At 47.5% G+C, this 17984-nt stretch overlaps 1 protein-coding gene across 3 annotated transcripts in view; it reads left to right on the top strand.

Moving 5' to 3' along the window:
• LOC106595449 (E3 ubiquitin-protein ligase HECW2) overlaps positions 1-17984 on the top strand; it is a 156495-nt gene that overhangs the window by 47022 nt on the left and 91489 nt on the right. For 2 of the 3 annotated variants that reach the window (XM_082963710.1, XM_082963708.1), the window contains exon 2: positions 9162-10686. In XM_082963710.1, coding sequence (XP_082819836.1) covers positions 10317-10686 — 370 coding nt within the window. In that variant the 5' untranslated portion in view covers positions 9162-10316. Of the gene's footprint in view, positions 1-7271; positions 7354-9161; positions 10687-17984 lie in introns of those variants that run through there. The other variant, XM_082963709.1, reaches the window with a different exon arrangement.

Raw genomic sequence — 17984 nt, 5'->3', positions numbered from 1 at the left:
GTAGCCTGCTAGTACTAATGTAACCACAGTCTAGAGGAAGAGAGATCAATATGTTCCTCAGTAGCCTGCTAGTACTAATGTAACCACAGTCTAGAGGAAGAGAGATCAATATGTTCCTCAGTAGCCTGCTAGTACTAATGTAACCACAGTCTAGAGGAAGAGAGATCAATATGTTCCTCAGTAGCCTGCTAGTACAAATATAACCACACTCTAGACAGGAAGAGAGATCAATATGTTCCTCAGTAGCCTGCTAGTACTAATGTAACCACAGTCTAGACAGGAAGAGAGATCAATATGTTCCTCAGTAGCCTGCTAGTACTAATATAACCACAGTCTAGACAGGAAGAGAGATCAATATGTTCCTCAGTAGCCTGCTTGTACTAATGTAACCACAGTCTAGACAGGAAGAGAGATCAATATGTTCCTCAGTAGCCTGCTAGTACTAATGTAACCACAGTCTAGAGGAAGAGAGATCAATATGATCCTCAGTAGCCTGCTAGTACTAATGTAACCACAGTCTAGAGGAAGAGAGATCAATATGTTCCTCAGTAGCCTGCTAGTACTAATGTAACCACAGTCTAGAGGAAGAGAGATCAATATGTTCCTCAGTAGCCTGCTAGTACTAATGTAACCACAGTCTAGAGGAAGAGAGATCAATATGTTCCTCAGTAGCCTGCTAGTACTAATGTAACCACAGTCTAGAGGAAGAGAGATCAATATGTTCCTCTGTAGCCTGCTAGTACTAATGTAACCACAGTCTAGAGGAAGAGAGATCAATATGTTCCTCAGTAGCCTGCTAGTACTAATGTAACCACAGTCTAGAGGAAGAGAGATCAATATGTTCCTCAGTAGCCTGCTAGTACTAATGTAACCACAGTCTAGAGGAAGAGAGATCAATATGTTCCTCAGTAGCCTGCTAGTACAAATATAACCACACTCTAGACAGGAAGAGAGATCAATATGTTCCTCAGTAGCCTGCTAGTACTAATGTAACCACAGTCTAGAGGAAGAGAGATCAATATGTTCCTCAGTAGGCTGCTAGTACTAATGTAACAACAGTCTAGACAGGAAGAGAGATCAATATGTTCCTCAGTAGCCTGCTAGTACTAATGTAACCACAGTCTAGAGGAAGAGAGATCAATATGTTCCTCAGTAGGCTGCTAGTACTAATGTAACCACAGTCTAGACAGGAAGAGAGATCAATATGTTCCTCAGTAGCCTGTTAGTACTAATGTAACCACAGTCTAAACAGGAAGAGAGATCAATATGTTCCTCAGTAGCCTGCTAGTACTAATGTAACCACAGTCTAGAGGAAGAGAGATCAATATGTTCCTCAGTAGCCTGCTAGTACTAATGTAACCACAGTCTAGAGGAAGAGAGATCAATATGTTCCTCAGTAGCCTGCTAGTACTAATGTAACCACAGTCTAGACAGGAAGAAAGATCAATATGTTCCTCAGTAGCCTGCTAGTACTAATGTAACCACAGTCTAGAGGAAGAGAGATCAATATGTTCCTCAGTCGCCTGCTAGTACTAATGTAACCACAGTCTAGAGGAAGAGAGATCAATATGTTCCTCAGTAGCCTGCTAGTACTAATGTAACCACAGTCTAGACAGGAAGAGAGATCAATATGTTCCTCAGTAGCCTGCTAGTACTAATGTAACCACAGTCTAGACAGGAAGAGAGATCAATATGTTCCTCAGTAGCCTGCTAGTACTAATGTAACCACAGTCTAGAGGAAGAGAGATCAATATGTTCCTCAGTAGCCTGCTAGTACTAATGTAACCACAGTCTAGAGGAAGAGAGATCAATATGTTCCTCAGTAGCCTGCTAGTACTAATGTAACCACAGTCTAGAGGAAGAGAGATCAATATGTTCCTCAGTAGCCTGCTAGTACTAATATAACCACAGTCTAGACAGGAAGAGAGATCAATATGTTCCTCAGTAGCCTGCTAGTACTAATGTAACCACAGTCTAGAGGAAGAGAGATCAATATGTTCCTCAGTAGCCTGCTAGTACTAATGTAACCACAGTCTAGAGGAAGATAGATCAATATGTTCCTCAGTAGCCTGCTAGTACTAATGTAACCACAGTCTAGACAGGAAGAGAGATCAATATGTTCCTCAGTAGCCTGCTCGTACTAATGTAACCACAGTCTAGAGGAAGAGAGATCAATATGTTCCTCAGTAGCCTGCTAGTACTAATGTAACCACAGTCTAGACAGGAAGAGAGATCAATATGTTCCTCAGTAGCCTGCTAGTACTAATGTAACCACAGTCTAGACAGGAAGAGAGATCAATATGTTCCTCAGTAGCCTGCTAGTACTAATGTAACCACAGTCTAGAGGAAGAGAGATCAATATGTTCCTCAGTAGCCTGCTAGTACTAATGTAACCACAGTCTAGAGGAAGAGAGATCAATATGTTCCTCAGTAGCCTGCTAGTACTAATGTAACCACAGTCTAGAGGAAGAGAGATCAATATGTTCCTCAGTAGCCTGCTAGTACAAATATAACCACACTCTAGACAGGAAGAGAGATCAATATGTTCCTCAGTAGCCTGCTAGTACTAATGTAACCACAGTCTAGACAGGAAGAGAGATCAATATGTTCCTCAGTAGCCTGCTAGTACTAATATAACCACAGTCTAGACAGGAAGAGAGATCAATATGTTCCTCAGTAGCCTGCTTGTACTAATGTAACCACAGTCTAGACAGGAAGAGAGATCAATATGTTCCTCAGTAGCCTGCTAGTACTAATGTAACCACAGTCTAGAGGAAGAGAGATCAATATGATCCTCAGTAGCCTGCTAGTACTAATGTAACCACAGTCTAGAGGAAGAGAGATCAATATGTTCCTCAGTAGCCTGCTAGTACTAATGTAACCACAGTCTAGAGGAAGAGAGATCAATATGTTCCTCAGTAGCCTGCTAGTACTAATGTAACCACAGTCTAGAGGAAGAGAGATCAATATGTTCCTCAGTAGCCTGCTAGTACTAATGTAACCACAGTCTAGAGGAAGAGAGATCAATATGTTCCTCTGTAGCCTGCTAGTACTAATGTAACCACAGTCTAGAGGAAGAGAGATCAATATGTTCCTCAGTAGCCTGCTAGTACTAATGTAACCACAGTCTAGAGGAAGAGAGATCAATATGTTCCTCAGTAGCCTGCTAGTACTAATGTAACCACAGTCTAGAGGAAGAGAGATCAATATGTTCCTCAGTAGCCTGCTAGTACTAATGTAACCACAGTCTAGAGGAAGAGAGATCAATATGTTCCTCAGTAGCCTGCTAGTACTAATGTAACCACAGTCTAAACAGGAAGAGAGATCAATATGTTCCTCAGTAGCCTGCTAGTACTAATGTAACCACAGTCTAGAGGAAGAGAGATCAATATGTTCCTCAGTAGCCTGCTAGTACTAATGTAACCACAGTCTAGAGGAAGAGAGATCAATATGTTCCTCAGTAGCCTGCTAGTACTAATGTAACCACAGTCTAGACAGGAAGAAAGATCAATATGTTCCTCAGTAGCCTGCTAGTACTAATGTAACCACAGTCTAGAGGAAGAGAGATCAATATGTTCCTCAGTCGCCTGCTAGTACTAATGTAACCACAGTCTAGAGGAAGAGAGATCAATATGTTCCTCAGTAGCCTGCTAGTACTAATGTAACCACAGTCTAGACAGGAAGAGAGATCAATATGTTCCTCAGTAGCCTGCTAGTACTAATGTAACCACAGTCTAGACAGGAAGAGAGATCAATATGTTCCTCAGTAGCCTGCTAGTACTAATGTAACCACAGTCTAGACAGGAAGAAAGATCAATATGTTCCTCAGTAGCCTGCTAGTACTAATGTAACCACAGTCTAGAGGAAGAGAGATCAATATGTTCCTCAGTCGCCTGCTAGTACTAATGTAACCACAGTCTAGAGGAAGAGAGATCAATATGTTCCTCAGTAGCCTGCTAGTACTAATGTAACCACAGTCTAGACAGGAAGAGAGATCAATATGTTCCTCAGTAGCCTGCTAGTACTAATGTAACCACAGTCTAGACAGGAAGAGAGATCAATATGTTCCTCAGTAGCCTGCTAGTACTAATGTAACCACAGTCTAGAGGAAGAGAGATCAATATGTTCCTCAGTAGCCTGCTAGTACTAATGTAACCACAGTCTAGAGGAAGAGAGATCAATATGTTCCTCAGTAGCCTGCTAGTACTAATGTAACCACAGTCTAGAGGAAGAGAGATCAATATGTTCCTCAGTAGCCTGCTAGTACTAATATAACCACAGTCTAGACAGGAAGAGAGATCAATATGTTCCTCAGTAGCCTGCTAGTACTAATGTAACCACAGTCTAGAGGAAGAGAGATCAATATGTTCCTCAGTAGCCTGCTAGTACTAATGTAACCACAGTCTAGAGGAAGAGAGATCAATATGTTCCTCAGTAGCCTGCTAGTACTAATGTAACCACAGTCTAGACAGGAAGAGAGATCAATATGTTCCTCAGTAGCCTGCTCGTACTAATGTAACCACAGTCTAGAGGAAGAGAGATCAATATGTTCCTCAGTAGCCTGCTAGTACTAATGTAACCACAGTCTAGACAGGAAGAGAGATCAATATGTTCCTCAGTAGCCTGCTAGTACTAATGTAACCACAGTCTAGACAGGAAGAGAGATCAATATGTTCCTCAGTAGCCTGCTAGTACTAATGTAACCACAGTCTAGAGGAAGAGAGATCAATATGTTCCTCAGTAGCCTGCTAGTACTAATGTAACCACAGTCTAGAGGAAGAGAGATCAATATGTTCCTCAGTAGCCTGCTAGTACTAATGTAACCACAGTCTAGAGGAAGAGAGATCAATATGTTCCTCAGTAGCCTGCTAGTACAAATATAACCACACTCTAGACAGGAAGAGAGATCAATATGTTCCTCAGTAGCCTGCTAGTACTAATGTAACCACAGTCTAGACAGGAAGAGAGATCAATATGTTCCTCAGTAGCCTGCTAGTACTAATATAACCACAGTCTAGACAGGAAGAGAGATCAATATGTTCCTCAGTAGCCTGCTTGTACTAATGTAACCACAGTCTAGACAGGAAGAGAGATCAATATGTTCCTCAGTAGCCTGCTAGTACTAATGTAACCACAGTCTAGAGGAAGAGAGATCAATATGATCCTCAGTAGCCTGCTAGTACTAATGTAACCACAGTCTAGAGGAAGAGAGATCAATATGTTCCTCAGTAGCCTGCTAGTACTAATGTAACCACAGTCTAGAGGAAGAGAGATCAATATGTTCCTCAGTAGCCTGCTAGTACTAATGTAACCACAGTCTAGAGGAAGAGAGATCAATATGTTCCTCAGTAGCCTGCTAGTACTAATGTAACCACAGTCTAGAGGAAGAGAGATCAATATGTTCCTCTGTAGCCTGCTAGTACTAATGTAACCACAGTCTAGAGGAAGAGAGATCAATATGTTCCTCAGTAGCCTGCTAGTACTAATGTAACCACAGTCTAGAGGAAGAGAGATCAATATGTTCCTCAGTAGCCTGCTAGTACTAATGTAACCACAGTCTAGAGGAAGAGAGATCAATATGTTCCTCAGTAGCCTGCTAGTACTAATGTAACCACAGTCTAGAGGAAGAGAGATCAATATGTTCCTCAGTAGCCTGCTAGTACTAATGTAACCACAGTCTAGAGGAAGAGAGATCAATATGTTCCTCAGTAGCCTGCTAGTACTAATGTAACCACAGTCTAGAGGAAGAGAGATCAATATGTTCCTCAGTAGCCTGCTAGTACTAATGTAACCACAGTCTAGACAGGAAGAGAGATCAATATGTTCCTCAGTAGCCTGCTAGTACTAATGTAACCACAGTCTAGAGGAAGAGAGATCAATATGTTCCTCAGTAGCCTGCTAGTACTAATGTAACCACAGTCTAGAGGAAGAGAGATCAATATGTTCCTCAGTAGCCTGCTAGTACTAATGTAACCACAGTCTAGACAGGAAGAGAGATCAATATGTTCCTCAGTAGCCTGCTAGTACTAATGTAACCACAGTCTAGACAGGAAGAGAGATCAATATGTTCCTCAGTAGCCTGCTAGTACTAATGTAACCACAGTCTAGAGGAAGAGAGATCAATCTGTTCCTCAGTAGCCTGCTAGTACTAATGTAACCACAGTCTAGAGGAAGAGAGATCAATATGTTCCTCAGTAGCCTGCTAGTACTAATGTAACCACAGTCTAGAGGAAGAGAGATCAATATGTTCCTCAGTAGCCTGCTAGTACTAATGTAACCACAGTCTAGAGGAAGAGAGATCAATATGTTCCTCAGTAGCCTGCTAGTACTAATGTAACCACAGTCTAGAGGAAGAGAGATCAATATGTTCCTCAGTAGCCTGCTAGTACTAATGTAACCACAGTCTAGACAGGAAGAGAGATCAATATGTTCCTCAGTAGCCTGCTAGTACTAATGTAACCACAGTCTAGAGGAAGAGAGATCAATATGTTCCTCAGTAGCCTGCTAGTACTAATGTAACCACAGTCTAGAGGAAGAGAGATCAATATGTTCCTCAGTAGCCTGCTAGTACTAATGTAACCACAGTCTAGACAGGAAGAGAGATCAATATGTTCCTCAGTAGCCTGCTAGTACTAATGTAACCACAGTCTAGACAGGAAGAGAGATCAATATGTTCCTCAGTAGCCTGCTAGTACTAATGTAACCACAGTCTAGAGGAAGAGAGATCAATATGTTCCTCAGTAGCCTGCTAGTACTAATGTAACCACAGTCTAGAGGAAGAGAGATCAATATGTTCCTCAGTAGCCTGCTAGTACTAATGTAACCACAGTCTAGAGGAAGAGAGATCAATATGTTCCTCAGTAGCCTGCTAGTACTAATGTAACCACAGTCTAGACAGGAAGAGAGATCAATATGTTCCTCAGTAGCCTGCTAGTACTAATGCACCTCAGTTTTAGCTGCTTTAATGTTTAAGAGGGAGTTAGGTTTGAAAAATTCCGGGAACTTTGAAGAAGAAATCCCAGTTGGATGTTTCCCAGAATCAGGAGGGTATAAGCAGGAAATCCGGAATCCTCCAACCAGGACACTAGTAATGAGGGAGACTAATAAAGGATTCACATAATGGGGATGATGGGACATGGCCTTTCTCCTCACGTTATTAACTGCAGTGTTATTGTGGACTGGACACACCTCTCTCTCTCTCTCTCTCTCTCTCTCTCTCTCTCTCTCTCTCTCTCTCTCTCTCTCTCTCTGTTGTTTCTCTCTCCCTCACAGGCGTGGCCAGATTGACTGATGTTAAAACCTGATTAGGAAAAAGGGAGGAGGAGAGAGCAGGATGGAGAGACGAGGGAAGAGGTAGGAGAGACGAGGGAGGAGAGACGAGGGTAGGGCGAGGGAGGAGAGAGGAGGGAGGAGGGAGGAGGGAAGATATGAAGGAGAGAGAAGGCAGGATGGAGGAGAGAGGAGGCAGGATGGAGGAGAGAGGAGGCAGGCTAGAGAATGGAGGGAGGTTGATCTAAAACACTGTATTAACAGGGAGGGAGGTTGATCTGAAACACTGTGTTAACAGGGAGGGAGGTTGATCTAAAACACTGCGTTAACAGGGAGGGAGGTTGATCTAAAACACTGTGTTAACAGAGAGGGAGGTTGATCTAAAACACTGTGTTAACAGAGAGGGAGGTTGATCTAAAACACTGTATTAACAGGGAGGGAGGTTGATCTAAAACACTGTGTTAACAGAGAGGGAGGTTGATCTAAAACACTGTGTTAACAGAGGAGTGATACAAGGTGGGTTTTCTCCAGTGGGTCTCTCCCTCCCTCATCACCCAGTGGCTGCCTGTTACAGTGAAGAAACAATCTGTGGTTTGTCTGCTGTTGCTATTGGGGGAACTGGAACACCAGCACTCAACCTAGTAAATACATGTCCAATATTTATTAGAGTGGTAGATCAGTTCTGTATACGCCGTTGGTCACTGTAGCTACTGTTTTCAGGTTAAACAGCGGCCGTTGATTAAGAAGCTGGGGTTGGCTTGTTCTGTTCTAAATCAAGTGTTAGGGCTACCGTTGATTAGGAAGCTGGGATTGGCTTGTTCTGTTCTAAATCAAGTGTTAGGGCTGCTGTTTATTAAGAAGCTGGGGTTAGCTTGTTCTGTTCCAAATCAAGTGTTAGGGCTGCTGTTGATTAAGAAGCTGGGGTTAGCTTGTTCTGTTCCAAATCAAGTGTTAGGGCTGCCGTTGATTAAGAAGCTGGGGATAGCTTGTTCTGTTCCAAATCAAGTGTTAGGGCTGCCGTTGATTAAGAAGCTGGGGTTAGCTTGTTCTGTTCCAAATCAAGTGTTAGGGCTGCCGTTGATTAAGAAGCTGGGAATAGCTTGTTCTGTTCTAAATCAAGTGTTAGGGCTGCCGTTGATTAAGAAGCTGGGATTGGCTTGTTCTGTTCCAAATCAAGTGTTAGAGCTGCCGTTGATTAGGAAGCTGGGGTTGGCTTGTTCTGTTCTAAATCAAGTGTTAGAGCTGCCGTTGATTAAGAAGCTGGGGATAGCTTGTTCTGTTCTAAATCAAGTGTTAGGACTGCCGTTGATTAAGAAGCTGGGTATAGCTTGTTCTGTTCCAAATCAAGTGTTAGGGCTGCCGTTGATTAAGAAGCTGGGGATAGCTTGTTCTGTTCTAAATCAAGTGTTAGGACTGCCGTTGATTAAGAAGCTGGGTATAGCTTGTTCTGTTCCAAATCAAGTGTTAGGGCTGCCGTTGATTAAGAAGCTGGGGATAGCTTGTTCTGTTCCAAATCAAGTGTTAGGGCTGCCGTTGATTAGGAAGCTGGGTATAGCTTGTTCTGTTCCAAATCAAGTGTTAGGGCTGCCGTTGATTAAGAAGCTGGGGATAGCTTGTTCTGTTCCAAATCAAGTGTTAGGGCTGCCGTTGATTAAGAAGCTGGGGTTAGCTTGTTCTGTTCCAAATCAAGTGTTAGGGCTGCCGTTGATTAAGAAGCTGGGGTTAGCTTGTTCTGTTAGGGCTGCCGTTCCAATGATGGTGATCAAGTCTGATAAACAATGCTTCTGTTGTTCCTGTCTTTCTCCTGTCATTGGTTGATCCTGGGCGTTATGCTATATCTCTGACGTCCCCTCCCTCTTTCTCCCCCTCCCTCTCTCTCTCTCCTCTCACAGGTGTCCAACCTCCCTTCTTCACCTCCACCACCACCTCAGGCCTGCAGTCTCCCTCTCTCCCCCCTCTCACCCCTTTCTGTTCCACCTGGAAGAAGACAAGACATTGGTCAGGAGAGTTGGCCAACCTCTACATCCTACCCCAGACCACCCTAGTTCCAACCAGACTACAATCCTACATCCTTCCTCTCCACCCCTCCCCAAACAGACGAGGGGGAGAGAGGAGCTTGGCCCCCCCATCATCCCCTTCCTCCCTCTCTCTCCCCCCTCCCAACATGCAGCCATGGTACAGCCCATCCCTAGATTGAAATCTTGAACCACTCCAGTTGTACTCCACTGTGTGTTGAAGTGAAGCTAAATGTTCTGATGTGAGTGAAACTGGGCTGGACCAGCGCTGACCAGACAGCGCAACCAATAGGAAGACTGGATCACAGGCCTCAAATTCCACAATCACTCAATCAAACTTTATTTATAAAAGCCTTTTTACAACAACATTTCTCACAAAGTGCTTTACAGTAGTCACCTGATTAAACCTATTTTTGACTTCCAAAGAGCAGGCAAAGGAATGGCAAGGGAAAACCTCCTTACAAGTGGAGATGTGTTAGCTAACCTCTGACCTGTGTCTGGGCTTGGCTGCTTGTTGGATCCAGACTGTAGTATTGAATCTAGAGGCTTCTACTGACCATAGCTAGGGCGTCAGCTTCTAGAATGTTCTATTAAGTTCTAGTACGTTCTAATAGGTTCTATTATGTTCAATTAGGTTCTAGTATGTTCTGTTAGGTTCTAGTACATTCTATTAGGTTATAGTATGTTCTATTAGGTTATAGTATGTTCTGTTAGGTTGTAGTATGTTCTATTAGGTTCTAGTGTGTTCTATTAGGTTCTAGTAGGCTCTACCAGGCTGTCTCTGGCCCTGTGCTGTGGCCACCTGGCCTGTGGCCCTCCTCTCTGGCTCCAGCTTTGGGCGAGGCCCACGGTTCTCCCCCCTCCCCCTGCTCAACCTCCACCATTCGCCCCTCCCTCGCCACGGCTGTCCTCCCCCCCCGCCCCCGCCCCCACCCTTCCTCCCCCTCCCATCACCACCACTCCCCCCATCATCACCATCACCCCCACCCCTCTCACCCCCAGTCCCCTCCTCCCTCCTCCCCTGTGGTCACCATGACGACCACTCCCACTGCTCGTGAGCATCTCCTGGTGGTGAGGAGGCGCAACCCCCACATGCGCTACACTCTCAGCCCTGAAAACCTGCGCTCCCTCTCAGCCCAGGGCGGTGATGGCATTGGCCCTAGGGGTCACGGCGGGGAAAGGTCAGCTGGTGAACGGTCAGGGGTCGGAGGTCATGGAGAGGGTCATGGCGGCGGGCTACAAAGGGCCAATAGCGACACGGACCTGGTGACCTCGGAGAGCAGGTCATCGCTGACTGCGTCGACATACGAGTTCACGATGGGGCGGGGCCAAAACCTGATCATCAACTGGGACATCAAGGAGGAAGTGGACGCCACGGACTGGATCGGACTCTACCACATCGGTGAGAGACGGGGGGAGGACTAGACCATCTTCAGAGGAAGAAGGGGTAGGGGGGTCCTTTATTGTCCCAGAAAGTTGGACATTCATTTAGCTACCTTCACATTTTAAAAACACACAAAATCATAGAACAAGATCCTCAATGGAGACCAAGGACGGGGAAGAGAGGAGGGAGGGAGGATGAGAGGGAGGAAGAGAGGGGGCGGGAGGTAGGATGAGAGGGAGGAGGAGAGGGGGGAGGGAGGTAGGGTGAGAGGGTGAGGATGGGGAGGGAGGTAGGGTGAGAGGGTGAGGATGGGGGGAGGGAGGGAGGTAGGGTGAGAGGGTGAGGATGGGGAGGGAGGTATGGTGAGAGGGTGAGGATGGGGGAGGGAGGGAGGGAGGTAGGGTGAGAGGGTGAGGATGGAGTAGTGAGGTGAAAGCACTACGTCAGCATCACCTGAGATTATAAGAGCATTGGATCATGCTGCCCTCCTCCTCTTCCCTCCTCTCCCCTCCCCTCACCTCCTCTCCTCTTCCCCTCCTCCTCTCCCCTCGCCTCACCTCCTCGCCTCACCGCCTCCTCTCGCCTCACCTCCTCTCCCCTCGCCTCACCTCCTCTCCCCTCGCCTCACCTCCTCCCCTCGCCTCACCTCCTCTCCCCTCGCCTCACCTCCTCTCTCCTCGCCTCACCTCCCCTCGCCTCACCTCCTCTCCCCTCGCCTCACCTCCTCTCCTCTTCCCCTCCTCCTCTTCCCTCATGTCTTCTCGCCTCTCCTCCTCCCCTTGCCTCACCTCCTCCTCTCCTCATCCCCTCCTCCCCTCGCCTCCTCCCCTCACCTCCTCTCCTCTTCCCCTCCTCTCCCCTCGCCTCCCACCTCCTTCCGTTCCTTCCTCATCCCCTCCTCCTCTCTTTCTCATATCGCTGTCGCTTTCCTTTTCTCACCCTGACGATCAAGTTTAATTACTTATCCCTGGTGCTGTGTGTGTGTGTGTGTGTGTGTGTGTGTGTGTGTGTGTGTGTGTGTGTGTGTGTGTGTGTGTGTGTGTGTGTGTGTGTGTGTGTGTGTGTGTGTGTGTGTCTTCTTGTGTGAGTGTGTTTTGGGGGCACTACGTGATGAGCAGTGAGAAAGTGCATGTGATGAATACACTGGACCTCAGCCAGGCAGGCTGAGATAATCTCAGTGTGTGTGTGTGTGTGTCCTCTCCTGGCAAATGTTGTGTTTGTGTGCATAATGTGTGTGTGTGTGTATTAGCTACAGTGCTTTCAGAAAGTATTCAGACCCCTTGACTATTTCATATCAAATCAAATTGGATTTGTCACATCTGTCGAATACTTACAGTGAAATGCTTACTTACAAGCCCTTAAACAACAATGCAGTTTTAAGAAATATAAGTGTTAAGTAAATAATATAAAAATATAAAATAAAACTAACAAATAATAAAATAGCAGCAGTAAAATAACAGTAGCAAGGCTACTGGGGAGGGTAGGGGAAGAGGAGGGAAGGACAGGAGAGGAAGAGGAGGGAAGGACAGGAGAGAAGAGGAGGGGAGGGAAGGACAGGAGAGGAAAGGAGGGGAGGGGAAGAAGAGGGAAGGACAGGAGAGGAGGGGAAGGGAGGGGAAGAGGAGGGAAGGAGAGGAGAGGAGGAGGAGGGGAAGAGGAGGGAAGAACAGGAGAGGAGGGGAGGGGAAGAGGAAGGAAGGACAGGAGAGGAGAGGAGGAGGAGGGGAAAAGGAGGGAAGGACAGGAGAGGAGAGGAGGGGAAGAGGAGGGAAGGACAGGAGAGGAGAGGAGGAGGAGGGGAAAAGGAGGGAAGGACAGGAGAGGAGAGGAGGGGAAGAGGAAGGAAGGACAGGAGAGGAGAGGAGAGGAGGAGGAGGGGAAGAGGAGGGAAGGACAGGAGAGGAGGGGAGGGGAAGAGGAAGGAAGGACAGGAGAGGAGAGGAGGAGGAGGGGAAAAGGAGGGAGGACAGGAGAGGAGAGGAGGGGAGTGGAAGAGGAGGGAAGGACAGGAGAGGAGAGGAGGAGGGGAGGGGAAGAGGAGGGAAGGACAGGAGAGGAGGGGAGGGGAAGAGGAGGGAAGGACAGGAGAGGAGAGGAGGGGAGGGGAAGAGGAGGGAAGGACAGGAGAGGAGAGGAGGGGAGAGGAGAGGAGAGGAGGGAAGGACAGGAGAGGAGAGGAGGGGAGAGGAGAGGAGGGAAGGACAGGAGAGGAGAAGAGAAGAGGGGAGGGGATGCAATTATTGTGGGTAGCCATTTGATTAGCTCTTCAGGAGTCTTATGGCTTGGGGGTAGAAGCTGTTAAGAAGCCTTTTGGACCTAAACTAGGCGCAGAGAGAACAGTCTATGGCTAGGGTGGCTGGAGTCTTTGACAATTTTTAGGGCCTTCCTCTAACACTGCCTAATATAGAGGTCCCGGGTGGCAGGAAGCTTGGCCCCAGTTTCTGGGATAATGGTGTTGATGTGAGCCATGACCAGCCTTGATTTCCACATTTTGTTACGTTACAGCCTTTTTCTAAAATTGATTAAATCGTTTTTTTCCCCTCATCATTCTACACACAATACCCCTTAATGACAAAGCAAAAACAGGTTTTAAGAAATGTTTGCAAATGTATTAAAAATAGAAAACGGATGTCACATTTACATAAGTATTCAGACCCTTTACCCAGTACTTTGTAGAAACACCTTTGGCAGCGATTACAGCCTCGAGTCTTCTTGGGTATAACTCTACAAGCTTGGCACACCTGTATTTGGTAAGTTTCTCCCATTTTTCTCTGCAGATCCTCTCAAGCTCTGTCAGGTTGGTTGGGGAGCGTTGCTGCACAGCTATTTTCAGGTCTCTCCAGAGATGTTCGCTCGAGTTCAAGTCCAGGCTCTGGCTGGGCCACTCAAGGACATTCAGAGGCTTGTCCTGAAGGCACTCCTGTGTTGTCTTGGCTGTGTGCTTAGGGTCATTGTCCTGTTGGAAGGTGAACCTTCGCCCCAGTCTGAGGTCCTGAGCATTCTGGAGCAGGTTTTCATTAAGGATCTCTCTGTACTTTGCTCCGTTCATCTTTCCCTCGATCCTGACTAGTCTCCCAGTCCCTGCCGCTGAAAAAACATTCCCACAGCATGATGCTACCACCACCATGCTTCACTATAGGGATGGTGCCAGGTTTGTTCCAGATGTGACACTTGGCTTTCAGGCCAAAAAGTTCAATCTTGGTTTCATCAGACCAGAGAATCTTGTTTCTCATGGTCTGAGTCCTTTTAGGTGCTTTTTGGCAAACTGCAAGCGGGCTGTCGTGCCTTTTACTGAGGAGTGGCACCCGTCTGGCCACTCTACCATAAAGGCCTGAATGGTGGAGTGCTGCAGAGATTGTTGTCCTTCTGGAAGGTTCTCCCATCTCCACAGAGGACCTCTGGAGCTCTGTCAGAGTGACCATTGGGTTCTTGGTCACCTCCCTGACCAAGGCCCTTCTCCCCAGATGGCTCAGTTTGGCCGGGCAGCAAGCTCTAGGAAAATCTTGGTGGCTCCAAACATCTTCCATTTAAGAAGGATGGAGGCCACTGTGTTCTTGGAGACTTTCAATGCTGCAGAAATATTTTGGTACCCTTCCCCAGATCTGTGCCTCTACACAATCCTGTCTCGGAGCTCTACGGACAATTCCTTCGACCTTATGGTTTGATTTTCGGTCTGACATGCACGGTCAACTGTGGGACCTTATATAGACAGTTGTGTGCCTTTCTGCCTGGACTTCTGGACAATAGTGAGTAGTGGTCTTCTGTACATCCTGGACAGTAGTGAGTAGTGGACTTCTGTACATCCTGGACAGTAGTGAGTAGTGGACTTCTGTACATCCTGGACAGTAGTGAATAGTGGACTTCTGTACATCCTGGACAGTAGTGAGTAGTGGTCTTCTGTACATCCTGGACAGTAGTGAGTAGTGGACTTCTGGACACTAGTGAGTAGTGGACTTCTGGACACTAGTGAGTAGTGGACTTCTGGACATCCTGGACAATAGTGAGTAGTGGTTTTCTGTACATCCTGGACAGTAGTGAATAGTGGACTTCTGTACATCCTGGACAATAGTGAGTAGTGGTTTTCTGTACATCCTGGACAGTAGTGAATAGTGGACTTCTGTACATCCTGGACAGTAGTGAGTAGTGGTTTTCTGTACATCCTGGACAATAGTGAATAGTGGATTTCTGTACATCCTGGACAGTAGTGGTTTTCTGTACATCCTGGACAATAGTGAATAGTGGACTTCTGTACATCCTGGACAATAGTGAATAGTGGTATCAGCTTCAGTTCTTTAATTATCTGCTCATTATCATCAGCCTGCGATCAGAGGGCACTTACTGCCACACACACACACACACACACACACACACACACACACACACACACACACACACACACACACACACACACACGCTCATACACACACATACACACATCCTGAACACTATAGTGTCAGCAGCAGTCAGTAGAGAGAGTGATGGCCAGTGAAAGGCGATCCATCCACTCTCTACACCAGGCTCTGTGTGTGGAGGTATTGACCGGGGCGGGGGAAAGACCTGAGATGTGTCCCCCAGAGAGATGCATCATTCTGGCCCTAGGCCATCAACCCCTGCCCTGGAGCCAACACAGCTCCATTACTGGTACCTACCGTCTGCCCTGCCTCCCCTCTCTCTCTCCTCCTCCATCACTCCATCCTTCCTCTCCTCCTCCATCACTCCATCCTCCTCTCTCTCCTCCATCACTCCATCCTCCTCTCTCTCCTCCATCACTCCATCCTCCCTCTCCTCCTCCATCACTCCATCCTTCCTCTCCTCCTCCATCACCCATCCTCCTCTCTCTCCTCCATCACTCCATCCTCCTCTCTCTCCTCCATCACTCCATCCTCCCTCTCCTCCTCCATCACTCCATCCTCCCTCTCCCCCTCCATCACTCCATCCTCCTCTCTCATCTCATCCATCACTCTATCCTCCTCTCCCCCTCCATCACTCCATCCTCCCTCTCCTCCTCCATCACTCCATCCTCCCTCTCCCCCTCCATCACTCCATCCTCTCTCTCATCTCCTCCATCACTCCATCCTCCTCTCTCATCTCCTCCATCACTCCATCCTCCTCTCTCTCCCCCTCCATCACTCCATCCTCTCTCTCCTCTCCTCTATCACTCCATCCTCCTCTCTCTCATCTCCTCCATCACTCCATCCTCCTCTCTCATCTCCTCCATCACTCCATCCTCTCCTCTCCTCCATCACTCCATCCTCTCTCTCCTCTCCTCCATCACTCCATCCTCCGCTCTCTCTCATCTCCTCCATCACTCCATCCTCCTCTCCCCCTCCATCACTCCATCCTCCCTCTCCTCCTCCATCACTCCATCCTCCCTCTCCCCCTCCATCACTCCATCCTCTCTCTCATCTCCTCCATCACGCCATCCTCCTCTCTCATCTCCTCCATCACTCCATCCTCCTCTCTCTCCCCCTCCATCACTCCATCCTCCTCTCCCCCTCCATCATTCCATCCTCCCTCTCCTCCTCCATCACTCCATCCTCCTCTCTCTCCTCCATCACTTCATCCTCCTCTCTCTCCCCCTCCATCACTCCATCCTCCTCTCCCCCTCCATCACTCCATCCACCCTCTCCTCCTCCATCACTCCATCCTCCTCTCTCTCCCCCTCCATCACTCCATCCTCTCTCTCCCCCTCATCACTCCAACCTCCTCTCTCTCCTCCTCCATCACTCCATCCTCCTCTCTCTCCTCCTCCATCACTCCATCCTCCTCTCTCATCTCCTCCATCACTCCATCCTCCTCTCTCCCCCTCCATCACTCCATCCTCCTCTATCATCTCCTCCATCACTCCATCCTCCTCTCTCTCCCCCTCCATCACTCCATCCTCCTCTCTCTCCTCCATCACTCCATCCTCCTCTCTCTCCCCCTCCATCACTCCATCCTCCCTCTCCTCCTCCATCACTCCATCCTCCTCTCTCTCCCCCTCCATCACTCCATCTTCCTCTCTCTCCCCCTCCATCACTCCATCCTCCTCTCTCTCCCCCTCCATCACTCCATCCTCCCTCTCCTCCTCCATCACTCCATCCTCCTCTCTCCCCCTCCATCACTCCATCCTCCTCTCTCTCCTCCATCACTCCATCCTCCTCTCTCTCCCCCTCCATCACTCCATCCTCCCTCTCCTCCCCATCACTCCATCCTCCTCTCTCTCCTCCATCACTCCATCCTCCTCTCTCTCCCCCATCACTCCATCCTCCTCCCTCCATCACTCCATCCTCCTCTCTCCATCACTCCATCCTCTTCTCTCTCCTCCATCACTTCATCCTCCTCTCTCTCCCCCATCACTCCATCCTCCTCTCTCCATCACTCCATCCTCCTCTCTCTCCTCCATCACTCCATCCTCCTCTCTCTCCCCCTCCATCACTCCATCCTCCTCCCTCTCCCCCATCACTCCATCCTCCTCCCTCCATCACTCCATCCTCACCCCTCCATCACTCCATCCTCCTCTCTCCATCACTCCATCCTCCTCTCTTCCTCTCCTCCATCACTCCATTCTCTCTCCCTCCTCCATCACTTCATCCCCCTCTTTCTCCTCTCTTCCTCTCTTCCTATCCTCCATCACTCCATCCTCCTCTCTCTCCCCCTCCATCACTCCATCCCCCTCTCTCTCCTCTCTTCCTCTCTTTCTCTCCTCCTTTTCCACCTCTCTGTTGTTGAGCCTGTGGAAAAAACCACAGGGTTTCCAGGTAACGCCATTTTCCAAGTGACACAAATGACTTATTGTGACATTACCTGGGTTATTCATTAAATATGCAGAGCCTCTGGGTAGGTAGTGTGAACATAGTGTTGGTGTGTCATCATAGTGGTCTCTGACTTGTAGTCAGACTCTCACAGGTAGAACAAACTTAAACCTGCACCCTTTTTTCAGTGCTGAATTGAATGTCATTGAGAAAACAGAAAGGGGTCATAATGTATTTTTTCGCTTCCTTTCTGAATTTAAAAGTAATCCAAGAAGTAATTTTGTCGTTTTTCAAAAGTATCTCTAATCTGATTACAATATTTTTGCTGGTTAATGTAATTCATTACAGTTACACTTTTTGTAAATCAGATTGTATGTTATCGGTTACTCCCCAACCCTGTCTGTGTGTGTGTGTGTGTGTGTGTGTGTGTGTGGTGTGTGTGTGTGTGTGTGTGGGTGACTTGCCACCCTGGCCTGGATCCTGTCCAGACGTTATTGATTGTGGCATGGTGTGAGTTGAGTTGTGGCTCTGAGGGGAGACTCGGTGAAAACACAGGAGACATATTCATCATGGTCATCTCTG

This window comes from Salmo salar, chromosome 17, assembly GCF_965601325.2.
Source record: "Salmo salar chromosome 17, fSalSal1, whole genome shotgun sequence".
Taxonomy (NCBI): Eukaryota; Metazoa; Chordata; class Actinopteri; order Salmoniformes; family Salmonidae; genus Salmo; species Salmo salar.
The sequence above is the reverse complement of the archived record's forward strand: the minus strand, read 5'-3'. Positions and strand labels throughout refer to the sequence as shown.